The sequence below is a fragment of the Vipera berus genome (assembly GCF_964194415.1).
Source record: "Vipera berus genome assembly, chromosome: 1".
NCBI classification, from domain to species: Eukaryota; Metazoa; Chordata; class Lepidosauria; order Squamata; family Viperidae; genus Vipera; species Vipera berus.
In genome coordinates, this window is record NC_138202.1 from 10310241 (window position 1) to 10335092 (window position 24852).

Genomic DNA, 24852 nt, shown 5'->3' on the forward strand with positions numbered 1-24852 from the left:
ACATGGATTGTCATGCCGAAAGGTGTCAACTCTTACAACTTTTCCCATTCTCAAGTCAGAGCAAGAAGATGCTTTAGAAAAGCAAATAATAGCCATTTCTCTAATCTTTGGTGTGCAGAGAATAGAGTGATTAAAAAAGAGAGAGCACTTTTTCACCGTCTCTGATCTGCTTTGGGAAATTTAGTACTTTGGTTATTTGTATTAGTAGTTTAAGCAACAAAATTCATACAGTAGCTCCGAAGCAACTTATAGAATTGTCAGCAGTGTATTGGAAGTCCAGCCATCAGAAGAGTTTGCCCCATTTCCTAACGGCAAAGGTGAGACTTGTATTACTGCAGAAATGAATTTGGGGGACTGGATCCCCCACAGCCAGGGAGAGCAGTGTGGATTGTCTCCTGCACCCTAAATCTTGCTGGGCAGAATCTGTATAAATTGGCCAGGCAATCCTGACAACAATGCAGCATCCTGATTCTGGACTGGACCACTTCAAAGAGCACTTACCAAATGCTATATTTTCATATTTCCCTTATTTTGTTTTAAGAAAAAGGCGTCTGTCGCAGAGAACACCTTGAGAAATATGAAAATTTGTATCTCCACCTGCTTTGCAATCTTCAGGATTTTTTTTATTTTTTTTAAAAAAAAGTGAATAAGGAATTCTTCCCACCCTGTACCGTTCCTCTCCTCTGGAAGTGGTAAGAGTCTCTAGTCCATCCTTTTTAGTTCAGGAACAGCACAGCACGGTAGTGTAAGGTTCAATCTCCAATATCTCTCGCTTTCTAGTGTAGAAACCAACCTCAAGCAACAGGCACAACTTCCAAGTTCACACCCCAGATAAATTTCCCCAGCAAAGGAAACCAACAACAAACGTGGCTGGGTGGCTCGTGCCCCAGAAACAGACACGAAGCTCTTGTGAATCAGGGGCACTGAGCCCAGACTTCAGATTTGGGAGGTGCAGCAAGCTTAGGAAGCAGCCACGGGAAGCCCGTCAGAGGAAGATCGGTTGCTCCTGGCCAGTTAAAAGACGATAGGTGGAGGCTGGCATGGTCTTGATATGGACCTGCAAGGAAGAAGAAGCGCAACCAAGTCAGGGGGCATCGCTGAAGCTGAGCAATGGCACGCTAGGGTTCACATGGGGAGGGAGGATGATGCCTGGTCACAAAATGGCTGCCATATGATCTACATCAGAGGTCCCCAACCTTTTGGGCACCAGGGACCAGTTCCGTGGAAATAGGTTTTTCCGCAGACCGGAGTGGGTGTGGTTTTGTGTGCTGCCTGAATCTCGCGGATGGGGCTTTGCTTGTTTGTGTGGACTGGTTGCTGGCACGCCATGGCCCGGTACTGGTCCACGGTCCGGGGGTTTGGGGACCCCTGATCTACAGGGCTTTTTTTTGTCATAGAACGCCCAGAATGGAGTTCCGGCACCTTTTTTGGATGGAACCTTGTAGGGTAGGCAAGGCGGGTTGTATGATGTGTGTGAGTTCCGGCGCCTTTTTTTATTATTATTATTACAAAAAAAGCACTGCTGATCTACATCAGTGTTTTTCAAACTTGGCAACTTGAAGCGAGGCGGACTTCAACTCCCAGAACTCCCAATGCTGGCTGGGGAATTCTGGGAGTTGAAGTCCGCCTCGCTTCAAGTTGACAAGTTTGAAAAACACTGGCCTATATTTACTGCAAAAGGGAAGGGAAGATCCTCCCTTCTGCCTGCTACATCCTCTCTTCTTTCCTTATCACAGCCGTTTCAATCTAGGCTTTCAGGATTCGATGATTATACGCAAGAATTAGGCAGCTTTTCCAAGAATCCCTGCCAAATCTGTTCCTCGATCCGGCCTGTTTCAAAGGGCTGACCTCAATCTCTCTGTCCCTGGCTGAGGAATTCTGGGAGTTGAAGTCCACAAGTCATAAAGGGCCAAATCTGAAGACCCCTGCACTAAACAAATGGCCATAAATCAAGGACTGCTTGTACTTGGGTTTGCAATCAACCCCGGTTGATTGCACAAATTTGCTAAGCCAGGCGTCCCTGATTTTTTTGTTTGTTTGTTTGTTTGAATTGTTCTTAATTCTCACCCAACAATCAAGAACCCCCACCCTGAAATCCTTAGGAAGAAAGAAGGCAGAGGAAGAGCCCTTTTCGGTGTGGCTTTTTCGCAATAGGGCTTTTCACAACTAGAGAATCACGCTGTGCACGTACCTCGCTGACCGCTTGGCTAAGGATACGAATGATCTTCTCGTGCGGCATAGCCACCACGCTCTGCCCGTTGATCTCAATGATGCGATGTCCCACGCGGATGCCTCCACGTTCTGCAATCCCGCCACGCATGAGGCTGCAGATCTAGGCACAGGGAAACCGCCACTGGTACGGCTGGTCTTGCCCACCCGCGTCTCAAAAGTTTTGCTCAAGCGCACCCATCCCCGATTTCCAAAAACCTCCCTAGTCCAGGGGTAGGCAACCTTGGCTCTTTTATGACTCGTGGACTTCAATTCCCAGAATTCCTGAGCCAGCAAGGCTGAAGTTGAAGTCCATGAGTCATAAAAGAGCCAAGGTTGCCTACCCCTGCCCTAGTCCATCCGAGGTAGAGCCATTTGTATTTTGAATTCCCTCTGAACAAGGAGCCTGGCTGACTCGTCTCATCTACCTAGATTACTCACAATGCCGTTTTCCACGGAGAATCCTAGGGGATATTTTGTGTCGGGCCTTCGAACAATTGCCGTGGTGACAGGAGGGCAATGAACGATGTTGAGGGTTACTTCAGTCTGGTTTTTCAAATCCTGGGAAGAAAACAAAACCCATCAGGTTGGCCTGAAATTAAGGTCAACATCCTCCACCAAGAGCAGGCAGTTTTACTGCTGGTTGGGGAATTCTGGGAGTTGAAGTCCAAACATCTTAAAAGTGACCAAAATTGAGAAATGCTATGCTAAATGATGCTAATGACTTTACAGCACATCCTGTCATTTAGCGAACCCCAAAATGACCATTTTGTTCTAATTCAAGAGACAACCAACCCCACCCCCACCCACCCCACCCCGCATTCCCTCCTGCAACATGTGAAATGTTAATACCACTTTACAATGCCTTGGAAAGGCCACACTTGGAATACCACATCCAGTTTTGGTCACCACGATTTTAAAAAATGTTGAGACTCTGGAGGCTAAAACATATAAGGAACGGTTGCTGGAATTGGGTATGTCTAGTTTAAGACGCTGAGCTTGTCGATCAGAAGGTCGGCAGTTTGGCGGGTCGAATCCCGAGTGCCGCGTAACAGAGTAAGCGCCTGTTACTCATCCCAGCTTCTGCCAACCTAGCAGTTCGAAAGCACGTAAAAATGCAAGTAGAAAAATAGGGACCACTACGGTGGGAAGGGAACAGCGTTCCGTGCGCCTTTGGCGTCTAGTCATGCCAGCCACATGACCACGGAGACGTCCTCGGACAAGCGCTGGCTCTTCGGCTTTGAAACGGAGATGAGCCCCGGCCCCTAGAGTCGGAAACGACTAGCACGCATGTGCGGGGGAACCTTTACCTTTACCTTTAGTTTAATGAAGAGAAGGATGAGGGGGGACACGATAGCAGTGTTCCAATATCTCAGGGGCCGCCACAAAGAAGAGGGAGTCAAGCTATTCTCTGAAGCGCCTGAAGGCAGGACAAGAAGCAACGGATGGAAACTAACCAAAGAGAGAAGCAACCCAGAACTAAGGAGAAACTTCCTGACAGAACAATTAACCAGTGGAACTACCTGCCTCCAGAAGCTGTGAATGCTCCAACACTGGAAGTTTTTAAGAAGAGACTGGACAGCCATTTGACTGAAATGGTATAGCCTAAGCAGGGGGTTGGACTAGATGACCTCCAAGGTCCCTTCCAACATTATTATTATAAGTGGATGCTATTGGGAGCTGATGACACCTCCATAACAGGTCTGAACATGAAGGGGGCCGGGCCAGAAAGGAGGTGGCGTGATGGAATGTATTCCAGATTCCCAGGGCTGCATTCCAGAGGAGTAAGAGATAGCAAACTTTAGCTAGTTGGTGTGGGAGAAAGAGAGTGAAGATGGCTCCTCCCTAGCAGTTCTCAAGTACAGGTAGTCCTCGACTTATAAGCATTTGGGGGTCACGTGATCCCCTTTCGCGACCTTCTGGCAAGCACGGTCAATGGGGAAGCCAGATTCACTTAACCACTGTGTTACTAATTTAACAACTGCAGCGATTCACTTAACAACAGAAACACTGGGCTCAATTGTGGGGGTAAGTTGAAGACTGCCTCTGTACGTTTAACGGCGCAAGGCGTCTGCTTTAGTTTGGCAAGATAGAAGACGTTGACTAGCAACAAGTGAATGGACGTAGTTACAGTGGGGTTGGGGCCCCTATTGGGAGACCTAAAGGCCCAGGTGTGGAATGATCCCCCTGGAGAAGGAGACTGCATTTCATGACATTTTTGCTGAAAACCGACATTTACTTCTGATTTTTTTTGGCAAAACTAGCCCCTAATGAACAACTGGTTCGTTTAATCACTGTGGCATTTGCTTTAACAACTGCCACAAAAGTCATAAAATCGGGCCGATCATGTGTGTGACCGGCTTTAGAACCTCGTGACTTATGGAGCCTGGTCAGTCATAAGTCAAGGACTACCTTTATTCATTTTTTTACACTTTTTTTGTATGTATAAAGGTATTTCAAATGAATGTTGGTAATGTAAATGTAAAGCACGGCCCTCCTACATTTTATGGCGGACGTGTGATAAAGCAAGAAAATATCGGAGCAGGATTCGTACGTTAATACAGAGAATTCTTAAAGTGAATACAGAAAGAAAACCAGGGACTTTTCTTTTGGGTTTCATGGACAAAGATCTGGAACAAAAAAAAATATATGGAACCTTGATGTTATATGTGTTGACAGCAGCAAGAGTACTTTATGCTCAGAAATGGAAGACTGCGTCGATTCCCACAATGGAGGAACGGTTGCAAAAACTCTATGGCGCTAGCAGAGATGGCTAAATTGACTGTACTGATTAAAGAAAACAAATATTTTTTATTGCTACCTGGAAACCACTTCTGGACTTTGTGCTTGAGATAGAAAAAAAAATGAAACTTTGATTTTGGGTTTTATCAATTTGATAGATTTGATATTATCGGAATGGCTAGTTCAGGGGTCGGCAACCTCGGCTCTTTTATGACTCGTGGACTTCAACTCCCAGAATTCCTGAGCCAGCATAGCTGGCTCAGGAATTCTGGGAGTTGAAGTCCACGAGTCATAAAAGAGCCGAGGTTGCCGACCCCTGGGCTAGTTGATGTTATTTTGTAAAAGTAAAAACTTGCGGTCTGATGTTGAAATTCTATTTTACTGAACCAAAGAAAGTCAGCAGACAATGCCTTCCCCCCCCTCTTTTTTCTCCCTTCCCTCACATCTCTGTTCTGTATTTTCATTGCATTGTGTACTATAAACTAATAAAATTTATTTTTTAAAAAAGGACTAAGTTTATCTTGCTTCCACAAAATCTAGAAGAGATCATCAGCCACAATCTTTGCTTTTCTACAACGTATTCAGCCTGGGAACAACAACAATTTTGCTATCTCTTCTGCGTGCCGGACAAACTGGTTTGGGTTCAAAGGCTAAGCAGGGCTGGGCTTAATTAATATGTAGGAATGGGTGTAATACTTATTATGGCCAAAAGACCCAAACAGGACATAATGAATATGCAGATATGAGAAAATCCCAGGGCTGGAGGCTAGACTCAGAAGTGAAAAAAAAATATTCTAAAAAAAAGAGGAATGGCAGAGCACATCTATAGAGATATGATTTGCCAGTCCTTTCTTCTAGGACAGGAGTCTCCAAACATGGCACCTTTAAGACTTATGGGCTTCAACTCCCAGGATTCCCCAGGCAGCATGGCTGGCTGGAGAACTGTGGGAGTTGGAAGTCCACAAGTCATAAAATTGCCAAGTTTGCAGACCCCTGTTCTAGGGCATTCTTGCCAGGAAGCTAAATGAATATACCCACATGATCCCCAGGGATCGGAAAAAAAAATCCTAAAATCACACGTTTGGAAGGGAATTTAGAGGTCATCTAGTCAATCCCCATGCTCTATGCAGGATGCTCATCTGGTCATTGAGAATCTGGCCTTGATTTGAAGACCTTTAACTTGACTTGAGGGGTGCTTTCTCTTTTATTCTCAAGCAAAAAGGTAATAAATGTTCTCCTTTAGTAATCAAAGCCTCACTTCCTCACCCGTATGATATTCTGGCACGAGGCGAGGGGCAGCCCCACAAGGCTCGTTCCATTGACGGACATGATGCGGTCCCCAATGCTCAGCTTGCCGGATCGCTCGGCTGCTCCCTTGTGCATCAGGTTTGCAATGACCACAGTGGGAAGGATGGATCCCCAACCAGATTCCACAATCACCACGCCCAGGATCTCGCCCTTCTCTTTAGAGATGACAACCTGTATGGAAACACCAAACAACAGAGGAGAGATCTATCGGACTAAAAGAAACAGAGATGAAGTGTTTCATCCTTTTAAGGTGCCCTCGAATCCACAACTGTTATTATAATCCAAAGCAGTGTTTTTCAACCGTGGCTATTTGAAGATGTGTGGACTTCAACTCCCAGAATTCCTCAGCCAGTTTGGCGACTGCTGGAATTTAGAACAAACCTCTCAAAAACTGCTCCTGAGCAAACAATGGTGACATTCACTTAACGACCACCGCAAACACTGTCGTAAAAATATGTCCAGCCACACGGTGATCCACTTTACAACTGTCACAATTTACAACCATCATTCCAGGCTTAATTATGGTTGTAAGTCAAGGACTACCTGTGTAGCTGATGGAAGATGGGAACAGACTTATGTGTTTCCAAATATTATTATATATCTGACCAGAACAGGGGACAAGGAAGGTGATTCTTTTAATATCCCGTGGCTGTGGCGACTTTTTAAAAAATAAAAGTAGCCAGTAGTTGGATAAAAAATGCCAAATCCAGTCTGGACATCTGGCTGACTGTGCAATGAACCTCAGTATAAATAACTACAATATAACAATTCTATAGGAACACAGAGTTGAAAAATAGTCCAGAATGTACACGTTAAAACTTTGTGGGATTCCCAAATACAAACTGATAAGAGTCTTGGCACATAACTGACAAGATTTAACTGTGGCGGAAAAGACAAAAGTGTGGAAAATTGATGTGGCAATACCAGGGGATAGTAGAATAGAAGACAAAGAATTGGAGATCACAAAGTATCAAGGCTGGAAAATCAAAGTTGAAAGATTATGGCATAAACCAGATATTGTGGTCCGAGTGGTTATCAGCAGACTCGGTGCCATACCAAAAAATCCCAACGGTTCTTTTCCAAAAGACAAGTGGACTTCCTTGGTTTTGGGGAGAAGACTTTTGGCACAACCAAAAGGATGATTGAGAATCTCCAGACATACCAAAAAATCTTGGACGGCACTGCACACTGACAATGAACATTGACAATATTTCCATTGTCAATGGCAAAACGCCAGATTGCTTGGATCCACACCTATACTATGCCAATACTTTACATCCTAGGTTGTTGGGAAAAACTCAATGCAAACAAAGGTCAACACCAGCTAAAGAACTGGCCGCTGTGACTTCACCTTGCTGCATATATAATTATAATAAATTTACATACTACCTAACCTCCGAGAGGTTAAAGTGTACGTGTGAAACCGGATCTGTTAAACATACCAAAGGCTTAGTACAGCTATTTTAGCACGTACTTGTTTTTTTTTTAAAAAAGCAGGAAAATATGTGCAACTGGAAATCAGCAATTTGTCATACATTTCAGAAGCTCTGGGGACAGAGAAGAACAAGGAATTGCAAACAACTGCAACAGAGAACGTGGGTTCCACACTTTCCTTTGTTGCTCACACTCTGGCCTAACAAACCTCGAAGTGTTTCCGCTACAGGTTGGGACACAATTATTTTGCCCCACTTTCCCCCCCACACACACACTGAAAGAAAATATGTCTATTGCTGCTTAATTAAATCTTGTCTTTGTTTCACACACTTTGGGAAAGTATTATTTTATTTGAAAAAATAACTTGCTGAGAAGAAAAACAAAAAAAATCTGGATAAAGCTTTGCTGTGTAAAGTTAAAAAAAAACACCAAAGAAATTGTTCTGAGGAGAATATTTTTTTCAGGACAAGACTGATCAGTTTGTTCCAGGGAGACTAGCAGTTTTCTGGATATTACTCTTCCAGAACCACTTCCTGTATCAAGAACATTTATAGCCAGAAAACTGTCAAACCACTCCTCCTGGAGTAAAAATTCACGGCCTGGTGAAAAGATGGAACGTTCTAGAGAATCCTGCCATGTTCTCACCCTGGACAAAATGGAGGCAGCCAACTGAACAACCTAAGTGATCCTCCTTTGGCTATCAGGATCATTTTTTTTATCAATTAATACTATTGGAACATCTTAACATAAAAGGTGACACCATACAGGAAGTCCTCAACTTACAAAAAGTAATAGGGCCTGCCCACTATGGTCGTAAGCCATGATGCATTGTAAAGCAGGTCACCCACACGACTGGCCCGATTTTATGACCTGTTTTATGAGGGTTGTTAAGCGAACCAATTGTTTACTATGGGCCCCTTTTGCTGAAAACCAGAAGTAAATGCCAGTTTTCGGCAAAAACATCATAAAATGTGGTCAGGTGATCCATGCTGCAAATAGCTGTAAATGTGGGTTGGTTATCAAGCACCCAAAATGCTGTCACATGTCTATAGGGTGTGAATGTGTGCCCACTGATGATCCGTTGTAGATCAATGACTATTTACAGATTTTTCCCCAGGCACGCTGGCTGAGGAATTCTGGGAGTTGAAGTCCACAAATCTTAAAAGGGCCAAGTTTGAAGACCCCTGTTATAAACTGTCTTGGGCAGGGGTGGGCAACTATAGTCCCTTCATGACCTGTGGACCACAACTCCCAGGATTCCTGAGCCAGCATAGCTGGCTCAGGAATTCTGGGAGTTGAAGTCCACAAGTTGTAAAGGGGCCATACTTGCCCATTCCCTGCTCTTGGAGCACAGAACTGAGGATTTTCCCATTCTCCGTACACTATAATCCTGGGAGGAAGGCCTGCCTTTCAAAACAACCATTTTATAGTCTTGATCCTGTCTTGTGCACCTGCCTGAAGTGCAACCAAACAGCAAAACGGTGAAAATAATGCATTTCCTGCCAACGGAAGTCAATGAAAGCCCACGGGTGTGGCAGACGACAGCTTCCATCATTTCCAGCCAACTGCAGGCTGGGTGGTCATGGTGTTGTAGTCCAACATCAAGAGGGCTAATCAGGACAAGACAGGATTGGTGGAGATTGAGTGGCCTGCCCAACCACTGGTCAATTCTAAAACCCAACAAATGAGTATATTTGAGATGGGCAACCATTTCCTCTGTGGTAGGGATGTGGTTCCAGTGCTCCCCCTTCCTCACCCTTCAACAAGACACCTCCTCTCTGCTCTTACTTCCTTACAGTTTTCTTGCTTGGAGAAGTGAGCCAGATCTCCATTATATAGCAGCTCTCCCTCAATCAGGTCAGGATCCTTGTCATCATCGTTCTGGTCTTCCATGGAGCCAAGCTGGCTGGGGTCAATGCCGCTGGCCCGCAGGAAGTGCTGGTAAGCCACACTAAAGACCTGCCCGATGGCTTGCGCTATCAACTGAGCCTGTAGGACAGAAAGCAGAAAATAGACTAGCTATGTCAAGTTTAATGAAAAGGAGGACGAGGGGTGACATGAGAGCAGTCTTCCAATATCTCAGGGGGGGGCCGTAAAGAAGAGGGAGTCAATCTATTCTCCAAAGCACCTGAAGGGAGGACAAGAAGCAACGGATGGAAACTAATCAAGGAGAGAAGCAACCTGGAACTAAGGAGAAATTTCGTGACAGTTAGAACGATTAATCAATGAACAACCTGAAGTTGCAAATGCTCTAACACTGGAAGTTTTTAAGAAAAGACTGGACAACCATTTGTCTGAAATGGTAGTTTTTTTACTGCCTGAGCAGTTGGACTAGAAGACCTCCAAGGTCCCTTCCAACCCTATATTATTATTATTATTATTATTATTATTATTATTATTATTATTATTATTATTATTATTATTATTATTATTATATTCATAAAACATGAAACTCAGTCAACTGAACACTCAAACTGACTGGCGCTAATGATTGACACGGGTTGCTGCCAGCATCCTAGGTATCAACCAGGTATCTCCTTAAAATGTAAGATGTCCCGAGTAGTGCAGTTTTTTGTAGCTTTGCTGGAGTTATTGCAGGAAGCTGCAATTTCTTGATGTATTTTGCAAAGTTTTTGGACATAGTTCCCAGTGCCCCGATGACAATGGGTATCACTGTTACACGTTTCATCCATAATCAGGCAGTTTCGATGGCCAGGTCGCGGTATTTCATAATTTTTTCCAGTTCCTTTTCTTCGACTGTGGCATCTCCTGGTACAGCGATATCAATCAACTGTACGCTTCGGTTCTCTACGACTGCGATATCTGGCATGTTGTGTTCCAAATGGCGATCTGTCTGTATTTGGAAGTCCCACAAGATCTTCACCCTCTCATTCTCGACAACTTTTTCCACCCTATGTTCCCACAACTTTTCGGACACAGGCAAGTCGTATTTTTTACACAATGCCCAGTGGATTAGTTTAGCAACTCGGTCATGTCTAGCTTTGTAATCAGTTTGCGCAATTTTGCTGCACTCACATATTAAATGTGAGAGTTTCAACTTTGTTGTTGCAAAGTCGGCAATTTGGATTGTCAGTAGATTTTTGTATCTTCGCTTTCATGGCATTAGTTTGTAGTGCTTGTTCTTGAGCAGCCAGTATTAAGCCTTCCACTTCTTTCTTGATGGTTCCCATCTTAAGCCATGCCCATGTCAAGTTGTTATCACATTTTCCTTCAATGTTTTTCAAATGCTGTCTATGCAAAGCTTTGGTTTTCCATCTATTTAATCTATCATCCAGCCGTTTTTCCTTATATTCTGCCTTTGTTTCTGTTATTTTTATAATGCTCTCTGTTTTCACAGCCTGCAGCAATTTTTCTGTACTTTGATTCACATAGTCATTCAAACTTCGTTTTTCTTCTTCTGCAGTTTGGTGGATTTGCAGTAGCCCTCTGCCCCCTATTCTTCTTGGCAGGTACAACCTGTCAATGTCACTTCGTGGATGTAGAGTGTGGTGCATGTTGGAAAATTTACGCATTTTTCGGTCTAAGTGTTCCACTTCAGCCAAAGTCCAGTTGATAATTCCAGCTGGGTAGCGAATCACTGGTACTGCCCATGTATTAATGGCTTTAATTATATTTCCAGCAGTTTTGATTTTAGCATTTTGCGGACTCTCCTGATGTATTCCTTTTGTGTTGGCTCTTTGACTTTTTCATTCAAGATATTATCTGCTTCCAATATGCCTAGGTATTTGTAACCATCATCCTTTGCTAGTGCTTTCATAATACTTCCGTTTCCCAGTTCTATTCCTTCTATTTTTCCCATTTTTCCTCATTGCATGGATAATATAGCACATTTTCCAAGTCCAAAGTCCATTCTGATGTCGCTGCTAAACAGTTGAACTGCGTTGAGTATTGATTCAAGTTCAGTGTGGCTTTTCACATACAGTTTTAAGTCATCCATGTATAATAGATGGTTTATCTTGCCATGCTGGCTTGAGATGTGGTATCCCAGTTTTGTGTTTTGTAATATTATTGCCAATGGAATTAATGCGATGTCAAATAGTAATGGTGAAAGTGAGTCCTCTTGGAAGATTCCTTGTCTGATGTTGATTTCACCAATGTTGTTGTTGTTATTATTATTACTACCAAGGTCCCTTCCAACTATTCTATTCTATTCTATTCTATTCTATTCTATTCTATTCTATTCTATTCTATTCTATTCTATTCTATTCTATTCTATTCTATTCTATTCTATTCCTACAATTACAGGATAAGCTTCTTTTCAAGCATGCAGTTACTCCAGTAAGACAGGATCTAATCTAATTGAGGAAGTGGTGCACATCTGAACTCTAGCTGTCTGACTGTCAGCGCTGTCCACCAACATCTCCCTACACACTCACGTCAGATGAGTGGAAGACGTGGCAGATCATTTTGTACAGCTGTTTTTCGGTGGAAGCATCTGCCCGGCGAGGGAGCTTCCGGCGGGCCATGAGCACCAGGATGTTCCCAATGTCAGCAATGTAGGAGATGGTCTGGAGGGGGTGATCCATCATGGTTTCCTAAGGTGGGAAGAAGGCCAGAGAGGTAGAAAGAAAGAAATATACCAGAAGTATTGATGTGACAGATTGCCATTACACAGAATATTCTCCAATTGTCTGGGACTGTCTGTGTCCTCTGGATGTGCTGAACTATAGCTCACATCATCCTCTGCCAGCCTGGCCTATGCCTGATACAGGAGTCCCCAGTATGTTGTTCTACAGCAAGGGTCTTCAAACTTGGCCCTTTTATGACTTGTGGACTTCAATTCCTAGTATTCTGGGAGTTGAAGTCCACAAGTCATAAAAGGGCCAAGTTTGAAGACCCCTGTTCTACAGCTTGGTTTAGAGAACATATTGGCACAAAAATCTCAAGTGATGTGTCATTTTCCAAAACACATACAAAAATCATAGCTATGTAAAATAATATATGCAGTTAAAATCTGTGTGTGTGTGTGTGTGTGTGTTTTCTCAAATATATATCACAGATCACACAAAAGTAGACTTGTGGTGCCAATACATCTAAAGACACTGTTTGTGCTTAATTTGATTTTAGAACAAGTATTGCTCGACTTACAACTAATTGTTAAATGGCCAACCAAAGTTACCATGGATTTGAAAAAACTTACTTACAACCCATCCTCAAAGTTACAACTACAGCACTGCAGTTTGGGCTTTTGGCAACCAGCTCACATTTATGACTGACTGCAGTGTCCTAAGTCATGTGATCATGATTTGGGCTTTGTGGCCATTTTTTCCAACAAAAAATGCCCACTCAATAAGTTGGAAGTGGATTTACTACTACATTGCATGTCGTTAACAACCATGGTGATTTGCTTAATGACTATAATAAAAACAGTTGTAAAATGAAGCTTGGCCAACCTCAACCACTTATAATCAAAATTCTGGGCTCAGCTGTGATCATTAAGTGGAAAACTACCTGTACTGTAATGACTGCAATTAATATATATATATATATATATATATATATATATATATATATATATATATATATATATATATATATATATATATATATATATATATATATATATATATATATATATATATATATATATATATATATATATATATATATATATATATATATATATAATGTCCAAAAGAAAAACGCAATTCCTTCCTGTCAACCTATCCCCAGTCATTTTGTGAGAGGGCAACCCCCTCAGCAGCCATTTTGAAAACACAGCACAATGCAGCTTCAACATTTCAACCAGGCTCCCGCAATCTAAAAAAAGTGATGTAGCTAAATGGAACACCATTTGGTTGTAGGGAGGAAGCAAAGGAACAGTTACATCTGTGGGTCTTCTGGCTAGGGGAGGTTTTGTGAGTGTCCATCCTCCCGCAACCTCAAAGCAGACATTTTGGCCCTCAATGATCTCCAATGGAGATAGCAGACTTGAGTGGGCAGCTGTCCATGCACCTGTGTGTCAGCACTGAGGACCTTGATCCGTTGAGTGGAGACAAAGAGATCTACTTCGGTCATTGGCTGGGATTCTCCTTCAGGAGCCTGCATTGCAAGGAAAACATGTGAAGGAAAGAGGTCAGGATTGGAGAGAAAATAGGTGATTGTGGCATGGAGCCTCCTCCTAAAGGCCCCAATAGATCTGGCTTCATTTAGCCCAACGTGACTGGCCAAAGGCACAAAGGCCATATTAGGGTGGTGTAGCTCAACCACTGTACTCGCCACTGTTAAGGCTCCAGCGACAGCACTGAAAAGGTAAGCTGCTCTTGATCATGGAGGCTGGATTTTGCTGCAACTGGAACAGAGCCCCCTTTTCTTCAATGTAACTGAGTACAAGTACTCAACTTACAACAGTTTGCTTAGTGACCGTTTTCACACTTACAACCATTGCAGCATCCCCATGGTTACGTGATCAAAATTCAGGCGGCTGGCAACTGACTCATGTTTATGACGGTCGCAGCGTCCCACGGCTCGTGGGATCACCTTTTGGAACCTTCTGACAAGCAAAGTCAGTGGGGAAGGCAGACTGACTGAACCAGCGTGTTACTCACAAGTGCGTGATTCCATAACAACTGTGGTAAAGAAAGGTCGTAGAATGGGGCGGAACTTACTTAACAACTGTCTCACTTGGCCACAGAAAGTTTGGGCTCAGTTGTGGTTGTAAGTCGAGAACTACTTGTAGATCTAGCTATCAAAGTTATCTCTAGGTGCCACACACCTGCTGCTCCCTTTCCCACCTTAATCCTGTCCACAGCTTCCTGGGCCTGTGCCATGCGGACACTTGTGGATGGGCTCCTCTCGGAAATAAGCTGTGTGGAACCCAGATATTTCGCTCCAAAGATCACCCCATCCAACAGATCTTCGGGCTCGCAGGGGCCTGGGACTGAGATATACAGAAAAGGCTGGTTTAATAACATTATTATTATTGCCATCACCATTGCCATCACCATTATCCCCACAAGGTATCATAGGTAGCACTCTTTTAACAACATCCCTGTGAGGTAGATTACACTATGAGAGAATTGCCCCAAAGTTCCATAGGGAACCTCCGTGGCTGAGAAGGGACTAGAACAGAGGTCTTCAAACTTGGCCCTTTGATGACTTGTGGACTTCAACTCCCAGAATTCCTCAGCCAGGCATGCTGGCTGAGGAATTCTGGGAGTTGAAGTCCACAAGTCATCAAAGGGCCAAGTTTGAAGACCACTGGACTAGAACCTGGGTCTTCTTGTGGTTAGTTTAGCACCTTTCCTTTTACACCTGTTTGGACTGAGAGGGAGGGAGTAGCCCAAATTCAGCCAATGAGCTTCTGTGTCTAAGAGAGGATTAGAGCCTAGGTCTCTCTGCTGCTAGTCCAGCACTTTCCTTTCCACAGCTCATTGGCTCTTGGGCTGAGGGGGGAGGGCCTAGCCCAAAATCAACCAATGGCTTCTGTAGATGAAGAGGAACTAGAACATGGGTCTTAGTCCGCCTCCTTTCCCACTACACCTGTTGGTTCTTGGGCTGAGCGGGAGGGACAGGACCAAATTCAGCCAACGAGCTTCTGTATCTAAGAGAACCTGGATCTCCAGCACTTTCTCCCTTCCACACCTCATTGGCTCTTGGACTGAGAGGGAAGGACTACTAGCACAAAGTCAACCAATGAGTTTCTGTGGCTGAGGAGAAACTAGAATTTGGGTCTCCATATTGCTAGTCCAGCACCTTCACTTCTACATCTGATTGGCTCTTGGGCTGAGAAGGTGGGACTAGCCCAAAGTGAACCAATAAGGTTGAAGAAGAACTAGAACCTGGGTCTCCCACTCTTCGTCTGCCTCCTTCCCCAGTACACCTGATTGGCTCTTTGGACTGAGAGGGAGGGAGGGACTGGCCCAAATTTCACATGATATAATAAATTCATCAAAATTCTTCACTTACCGTCTTTATAAGGTGGGAAAGATGACAGATTGGCTTTATTCTGTTAAAGAGGAAAGGGGAAAAAGAACTGGCTTTGTAAAGCTGAGGAGGCGATCTTAATTATTTACTTACGGCATTTATCTGACCACCTGAAACCAACGAAACGAGACTCTAGGCAGCTTACAACTTTATATAATAACAACAGGATACAAAATCAAAATAAAGTTACTTGAATAACTAACCTCAGAGACTAAAAATCGAGAATTACAGAAAACAGTGCAGCTGCATGCAATGAATCCCCTTCAAACTCTGAATGCATAATATTTTGTTTGAGGAATTTGATCTGAGCACATTTTACTACAAAGCTAGATAAACCTTGATTCCCGGTGTCAGCATCCATGCTGTTTTCTTGATATTTTCCCCTGCCCTTTTCTGATTATTTTTTTAAACTTCCCAGTCTAGACAACAGCACTTGGAATTGTTTAGAGTAAGGGTGTCAAACTGCCGGCCCGCGGGCCGGATCCATCATGGCGAAACCACGCCCACCCCATTGCTGGCAATGGAAAAAAAGTTGTGATATGTTGCAACACTTCACGTGACATTGTCAGTTTGACACCCCTGGTTTAGAGGACTTCCATCAAAGCATTAATTTTTTTTAAAAAAAAATTAATTCCATTTATATCCTGCCCTTCTTCGAAAACTCAGGGCGGCTTACAAGCTTAGCAGTAGCCTTCATTCTATGTATATGCCTGCTTATTAGGGCTTTCACACACACCCCAAGCGGCATTATTACAAAGTCAGCTTAATTGCCCCCAACAATCTGGGTCCTCATTTTACCTACCTCGGAAGGATGGAAGGCTGAGTCAACCTTGAGCCTGGTGGGATGCGAACCTGCACTAATTGCAAACAGCTGGTGTTACTTAAGGAGGCATTAGCCCACTGCTCCACCAAGGCTCTAATCAGGCCCAACCCTGCTTAGCTTCTGGGATTAGCCAAGGGTAGCTATGTACAGTACTAATCATTCTACAGCAAGCACATCATAATGACTTTGCACAACTGATACAAACTATATAATTTATGTTTGTATCACGATGTCACAATGTACACCTGATATCACTGGGTTTTTTTTTACCATAAGGTGATCAGTCTAACTCTAACCAGAAGGCAGCTCATACTAAACAACTTCTGGAGACAGTCTCCAAGATTAGTTGGTTTGTGGCAGGATGCTTATGTAATGAATGCATAAAATTATTAAAGTGGCACCTTTCAGTTATTTTGGATTTTGATTACATGTTCCTTAACCTAAGAACCGCTAACTGCACAGATAAAAAGATAGTGGGAAGGCAAAGATACCTGTGTATTTGAATTCCAGCTGGATACATCAGTCCCATAATTTCTACATGCAAAGCAGGGCATACACAGATAGTCCTTGTTTTGTGATCAGTTGCTTAGCAACCATTTGAAGCTACGACGGACCTCCCCAGGGGTGCTTACGACCCAGTTCTGATGCCCACCCCATGGTCACATGACTGAAGCTCAGGCACTCAACAACCGGTCCACTTTTATGGTTGTTTATAGTGTGCCATAGTCACATGATGGCATTTTATAATGGTTTTGCCCCAGACTATCATTTTTGTTTTTCAGAAAAAACAGGCCCTTACTGAACCCTTGGTCACAAAATCAGGTCGGTCACAGAGGTCATCCAATTTATGACCGCCACCATATACATCCATGATGGGCAGTCTCCATTTCAGTTGTAAGTCGAGGAATACCTAAATGCGATTCTCATTTTGTTGTCTTTACTCCGTAATTGTTTTAACATTGAACATTTAATGTAACTAAGGGCCATTGCCCTGTAAATGAGTCAACTATGATTTAATTCAGGGGTGGACATTAATTTTCCCAAGAGGACGCATGAGAAACTGGGGCTGTTGTGGAAGGCTGCCACCACTACCCCCACTCTCGTGACCCTGATGCCCTCACCCCCACCACTGCCCGGCATCCTCTGCCGTGGGTTGGACAGAGACAGCCTGCAGGCTGGATGTGGCCCACGGACTGTAAAATCCCCAGATCTGATTTAATTCCTATTACTATATAATTGTTCAATTGGCAGGAGTCACACAACAAAGAACAAGCTAAGACAAAAACCAAGGAAACCACATTCTGGTTTACAACAATTCCATGACCTCATAAAGGCAAACCAAGCTTGGTTAAACAAGCAACAGCAGCGTTTGCCCATAGTGCTAAGCCACAAATCACAGTTTGCAACAACCCACAAAGTGCTAAGTCAATAAAGCCATCAAGGCGCCTTGATGACTTTGAAAGTAATGTGTGAACATTGCCATGAAAGATACTCACCACTGGATCGGAGGTGGGAGAGGAATCCCCCATGCGGTTCAGTGCAGGCTCCCCCACTGCTAGGCAACTTGGATCTGGGGAGACTTCCCAGCTGCTGGCCTCCAAGTTGGAGTCAGAAGATGCAGCTGCTTCCAAGCCAGTGGATTCTTTTGGCAGCCTCGGGCTGGACCTACGTACTTTCCTTCTTCTTTCTTTCAGATCATCACAGGCAGGTTCTGGAGGGACCTTCTCTGGGGCCACAGCCCTTCCCTCAACCTCCATTTTCTGACAGCCAATCCCGATCATCACGTCTGAATGGGCCAGAGGGATCCGGTCATCCTCTTCGATGGATATGCCCCCTTCATAATGGAGGAGACTGAGGAAGTCCTCCTGGTTGGCTTCTGAGGAAAGCAATTCTCCACTTCTCTGTCCTTGGACAGATCTCAGGAGATGCTGAGCAGCTGCCCGAAGGCCTTGCCCTGTGGCCACATGGAGTAGAGAAGGGGCAGCTTTGTCCGGAGGTCCCTGGAGGTCCTCAGCATGCTCAAGGAGGGGTCGCCTGTCTCCATCTCCTAACCCGTGGCTTTCCTCGCCGTCAGAGGCAGCCAAGAGGTCATCTTCAGAAGTGGGCAACTTGTCATGGAAGCCAGGGTTAAGTCTCTGCAGTTGGGCAAAAAGCTTTAAGAACTCGGCCTGGTCAGCCTCTGGAATCTCCTCTTCCACCTCCTTCTCTAGCTCCTTTGGAATTTCACCCTGGTCAACAGCAACCTTGAGGTTACCTTCTACCTCTAAGGAGACCTGGTCTTGTTTGGGTGTCCAGCATACGTTCTCTTCCTGAGCTGAAGCTTTGGCACCCTCGTCCACACCATTCCTGTTGAGGAAACCCAAACGCTTAACATTTCCCCAAGTCACAAGAGAAGCTGTCTGCCCCAAGAAGGGAAGTCAATGCAAAACTATCACTGGAGGTTTTTAAGAAGAGACTGGACAGCCACTTGTTTGAAATGGCATAGGGTCTCCTGTTTGAGCAGGGGGCTGGACTAGAAGACCTCCAAGGTCCCTTCCAGCTCTATTCTACACTATCTCATTGAGGCATAAGTTGCTTTAACTATGCTTTGCTGGACCAGCTGCAGTGGTTGTTTGCACAAAACTCTGAACCACAGTAAGCGATTTGAAGATTAACATGAGGAGCTCCTTCTTACTGCTAGAAATGAAGAGGGACAGTTTCTCCCATTTTTGAAGAAAGAAATATACAAGACGCATGGAGAATCCATTTATGTTGTCCAATTGTCAACCTCCATGTACTAGACATGTGTGTGTGTGCGTGTGGGGGAGGGGGCGTCCTCCATCCATCCATCCATCTGTCCATCCATCCCAGAGGTCCCCAAACTCTGGTCCGCAGCCCAGTGTCAGACTGCAGCCCGGGTTGCAGAAGTGGTGGGCAAGTGCACAAGTGCACGTGTGATGCTGCATTTGTGAAAGCAGCACACGCCTAAGAAACCATTTTCCTCTCCCCCTGCCACTGCCAGTCCACTGAGCTGGAAAGGTTGGAGACCACTGATCCATCCCATTTCTACAGCATATCAAGAATTCATAGATAAATAATAAATAAAATGTGAAAGAGAAGAGAGACTTTTTACCTGGACGCCTCAGGATCCAAAGAAGTGATATCTTGGGGTTCTAAAGATCTTTTGGACTCTCCATCCCCATCCAGGCCAATCCTGATCTCTTCTGCTCTGAGGTAACTGGACCCTGAATCCAGCTCTGGAAGCTTCTGGAAGGCCTGGTTGTCACCAGGAGAGGTGGGCAGTTGTTGGATAATGGAAGCATCTTCTCCAGAATCAACAGGAGCCTCAATCTCATCTTCCAAATCCATGAGGGGAGGCACTACAGATTCTGAGGGGATCCCAAACCCCTCAGCTGTATCCTTCTTAGCCTCCATGCTACTGTCCATTGTGATAGCTCCTGCAGGTCGCCACAACAATGACCCTACACTTGGAAACAAAATGGGAGCGTGTAATCTTGGACTCAGGTAGAAACAGGAGTTTCACTTCATTCGCTTTCTCACAAGGCTTCAATTTCTTGTGGGGTGGGGAGGAGAAGGGAAGAAACCAGTCATTCTTCCAAATGCATGGTGGGCAGGTCTCAGGTAGGTCTCAACTTATGACAATTCAGCCCAAAATTTCTGTTGCTAAGCAAAACAGTTAAGTGAGTCCCCCCCATTTTACAACCTTTCTTGCCACAGTTGTTAAGTGAATTACTGCAGTTGTTAAGTTAGTAATATGGTTGTTAAGTGAATCCGGCTTCCCCTTTGACTTTGCTCGTCAGAAGATTGCAAAAGGTGATCACATGACCCTGGGACACTGCAACCGTCATAAACATGAGTCAGTTGCCAAGTGTCTGAATTCTGATTATATGACCATGGGAATGCTGCAACAGCTGTGTGAAAAACAGTCATAAATCACTTTTTTCAGTGCTATTGTAACTTTAGATGGGTCACTAAATGAACTGTTGTAAGTCAAGGATTACCTGTACTTCAAAAGAAGGGCTTAAACCGCTCAGGTAAGAGACCACAGGCACGGACCATGAGGCAGGCTATTTCTGAACATGATCTAGCACTTTTTAGAACACTAAACCCATATCCAAAAATAGCTTAGTTCACCAATATGGAGAAAAAGCATGGTAAGAGTTTTTCATATTGAAAGGTTTGCATCATAGTTAGGGAAAACATGAGGATAAACCCACAGCAATGCACAAATCCCAAATACAGGCCATCCCCAGGTTAAGGAGAATCCCTAGGTATGAACAGGCTGCCTATTACAGGTGATCCTTATGATCAGAATTGCTTGATGTTCAGTGAGTCATGCTCAATTTTACCTTTTTGCCACAGTGAATCAGGCTAGCCCAGGGGCAGGCAACCTGGCTCTTTTATGACTCGTGGACTTCAACTCCCAGAATTCCTGAGCCAGCCGCACGAGTCATAAAAGAGCCAAGGTTGCCTGCCCATGGGCTAGCTAGACAGTCACTTGTTTGAGATGGTATAGGTCAGAGGTCTTCAAACATAGCCCTTTTATGACTTGTGGACTTCAACTCCCAGAATTCCTCAGCCAGCGTGCCTGGTATAGGTTCTCCTGCTTGAGCAGGGGGCTGGACTAGAAGACCTCTAAGCTCCCTTCCAGCTCTATTCTATTATAAGTTGTGTGTTTTTAATATATAGCTTGGTTTTCAGCAGTTCCTGAAAGCATCAGATGGGTTCAACACTTTGTCAGCTTGAGGAAGGATAACAAGGTCCGTCATTTTTAGTAACAGGCTGCCCATTCGTAAGTACGAGTTCCAATTTACGTACAGATTTGGGTTAAAGCCAAAGTTAGCAACCAAACTCCTCCTTAACCTGTAGCTTAAAGCTGCCAATTAAGTGCTTGGTCCATTACTAGACTATTAACAATAGTGTAATCTGATTTTTTAAAAAAAACAGCAGGAGAACGTGTAACATTGCAGTAAGATAAATTTTGTAATTTATCTGCAAAAGGTGGCAGACCATGGGGTTTGAGATTAATTACAAAAAAATAGGCTTTTTAGGCTCATCCTTTAATTTTAAAAAACCTGTTTTTTTTCCAGCTCAGAAAACAATTTCTAGTCCTGACAAGTTTGGATTTTCCCAAAATGCAAACAAACAAAAAAAAGGAAATGAAAAATGAAACTTGTATAATGTAAGGGGAGGAAGACCATGATATTAAAACACACATACACAAAACTCAGCCCTAGATAAGACACCATATGAACCCCAGCCTACCTTAAATGCATTTGATTAAGGGCAAGATTCACTAAATGCGATCAGGCTTTTTCTAGGTAAACACAGGTAAGATATGCCCTGTTTAAAAAACTGCTAAGTTTTACTGCCATGAGAATTTTCCAGGATGTAGAAAATATGGTGGCACAAAGATGGATTGAAAACAGGATGGCTACTTGCCAAACAGACATACATAGCCTCAATCTCCAAGGCCATCATCCTAGGCAAAGTGCACTGACGCTACACAGCAATTGCACTACAACACAACACCACCAAGAAATTCTGTTCAAAGTCCCAGCCAGCTGAATTCTCTTTCATTCCACCCACTCAATATTTTTTTAAAAAACTGTCAATCAACATTCCATGGTTATTTGAGCATGCTCAGTTGTCTCTGCTTTAAAAGTTGCCTGCCTGGTTTTATTTTATTTCAATTAAAGAAGTTTTGATTTCAGTCCTCTTTAATTTGAAGGACAGTTTCTCCTCGTTTCTCAATGACCCTTGTTTGTAGAGGCAGTGAGGTTTAAAATCCACACAAATGCAGCACATATGCCGGGGAGTGAGAATTTTAATGGAAAGACATTAAAAATAGCATCATCCTTTTGGGTCCTTTCATAAAACTGTTACACTGCAGTTTTATGCTGCATCTGCTGACAGGATCGATTTAAAAAGCTAGCAACCAATAATCTGGCTGACACTTATTTGCTTCAAAATAGGGAAGAAATTGTGCAATGTCTGCTTTTTTAAAACGAAGGAGATACATACAGTGTGGTTTAGTTGCTGAAGGCAAGTACCATATAACTGATTTATTGCTGCCGCTAAAGATTAGCTGAGGAAATGCAATGACCGTCCTATATTTAAAGAGGGAAGAGAAAAACAGCTACCAAAATACACTGTGAACAGTGTGAACCTTCTTTTGCTGCGCCTTATAGGGCAGAGAAATTCTTAACCTGTTTACTTGAAAGAAAATCTCTAGGTTTCAAGCTTCTCAATACGAAATCCTCTGCACAAAATATTCTGAATTCTGAATTTATTTTCCACTTACGTTCAGTCTGATCCAGATTGTTTTCACTACCCCTCTGATATCATTATTTACCTGATGCTCTTCTCTTTTAAACTTACATATTCATCTCTCTCTCTCTCTCTCTCTCTCTCTCTCTCTCTCTCTCTCTCTCTCCTTTAATCCCCCACATAAAGGGGAAAGTTTATAGATCTCGAAAAGAAATAAGCAATCTTAGGAAATCAGGAGCGTTTTCAAAACATTCCACTTCAAAAAGTTCCCAATGATCTAGACAGGGGCTTAAGAAGTTTCCAACAATACAGGTTTTTTTTTAAAAAGAATAAAACTGAATCTGCACATTGTAGAAAACCTTTCCCCCTCTCTTTTTGGGGTAGGTGGGTGGGTGAGTGGGTGGGTGCAAAACTTAAAACGAAAGCATGCGCTTGGACAAACTTACTTTTTAGAAAACTTTGGCTCTCAAGTTTGAAGAGAAAGATGAACCCTTTGTAAGTTGCAAGCTCTTCGGAGTCCCTTGCTGGTCGGCATCCGACTCTCCGGCAGGATTAGGCCCGCAGACCGCGGATTAAAGCTGAACATATATAAAAATATTCAAGCACATATTTTTCTTCCTGGGGTTCTCTCTCGCCTGCCCGCCCGCCCGCTTACTCGTTCCCACTAGGATTGAGCATGTGCTCAGAGAGGATTCTGGGAGATGTAGTTTTGTCGCGCCAGTAAGGTTTAGCTTTCCGAAGTAAAATTTGTATCTGCCTACAATTTTTTTTTTTAAAAAAGGAGAGTTTGCCTAGTTTTCGTAACGGGATGATCCAGATTTCTGTGTTACTCAGAGGTCTGCAATTTCTTCACCAAGTCACCAAAAAGTATATTTTTTAAAAAAAAATGCATTCCCCCCCAAATGAATTTAGTTGTTGCAGAGTTTGTGTCTGTTTCCTCTTCATCCTGAAGAAATTGTTTTCCTACAAACCAGACGTTGCAATCCTGTTTGCTGATGTAATGCAAAGCCCTGCTCATGTTTCACCTGTTTTCTTTGTCAAATGAAGCGGAGCCTGGAACAGCATGCCTCTCTCGATCAGGTTGCCTTTTGAAGTAGTGGATTGAATTGCCTTTAAAAATCTATGATGCTGTTCCGCTTTTTGTCACAGATCCAGAATAAGTAAAATTAGATTCCGAGTGATCTGCTGGTCTCTGGCAACTTGTTTGTGTTAGGGGATATCCTAATTCTACAGTATTTATTATTTTATTTATTAAATTTATTTCCTGCCTATCTCACCTCAGGGTAACTCTGGGTAACTTACAGTAAAGCTATTTCCTCAGGGATGTAATGTACTATAGTATAAACCAAAATTTCTCTCATCTTCTTAGTCCAGACTTCCATTTTTCAGATAATTACAACAGGTCTTTTCCAACTATCTTCTGTGCAATCTTAAGGTTCTGCAACGGAAGGAAGGAAACAAGTTCACTCAAACACAGCCAATTTTCTGTCATAGAATTTTGACTTTTGATAAGATATTCTGGGAATTTATTTTTCCTCACAGCCTGAAAAGTTTGAGACCCTTGCCTTAGAATACAAACCAGGGGGAAAAAATCTGCTGGGCCACACCGATTTAAAAAAACAAAATAAGACAGGATTTTTAAAAACCATTTAAACTCACAATATCATCTTATTTAAGAAAGAGTTGCCAGATCGAAAAGTGTTCTGGAAGCCATACACAAACAACAAGCTTTTAGATCCTTGTCCTTGTGAAGTGAAGAACCCTTGTGCCAGATCACAGGAAGATGGATTCATTACAAGTAGTCCGCAACTTACAACCATTTGTTTAGCAACTGCTTGAAGTCACAATGGCACTGAATAAAGTGACAGTGAACGGTATTCACACGTATGACCTTCATGGGATCGCCAAGGTCACATGATCAAACTTCAGACACTTGGCAACTGGCATGTGTTTATGATGGTTGCAGCATCCTGGGATCATCTGATCACCATTTGTAACTGGACATATTTGACTACCAGTTAGGATTGAGGCATTTTTTGGCTTCTGGAGTTTAGCTTGAATAGTTTCCGTTTTCCTTTTTTCAGCTTGTCTAAGAGATGTAATCTTGATAGTGGTTGTCA

General features: G+C 43.3%; 1 protein-coding gene across 1 annotated transcript; it reads right to left on the reverse strand.

Annotated features, from left to right (window-relative positions):
• Positions 1 to 640: 640 nt before the first annotated feature.
• On the reverse strand, positions 641 to 23600 carry APBA3 (amyloid beta precursor protein binding family A member 3). Its single transcript, XM_081313446.1, has 12 exons — positions 23179 to 23600; positions 19575 to 19928; positions 17959 to 18808; positions 15622 to 15661; positions 14448 to 14593; positions 13669 to 13755; positions 12090 to 12248; positions 9481 to 9681; positions 6217 to 6429; positions 2650 to 2769; positions 2192 to 2332; positions 641 to 1057 (listed from the first exon to the last, which is right to left on the reverse strand). The coding sequence occupies exons 2-12, from the start codon at positions 19886 to 19888 to the stop codon at positions 986 to 988; spliced, it is 2343 nt and encodes a 780-aa protein (XP_081169572.1). The 5' UTR covers positions 19889 to 19928; positions 23179 to 23600; the 3' UTR covers positions 641 to 985.
• Between the last annotated feature and the right edge of the window lie 1252 nt (positions 23601 to 24852).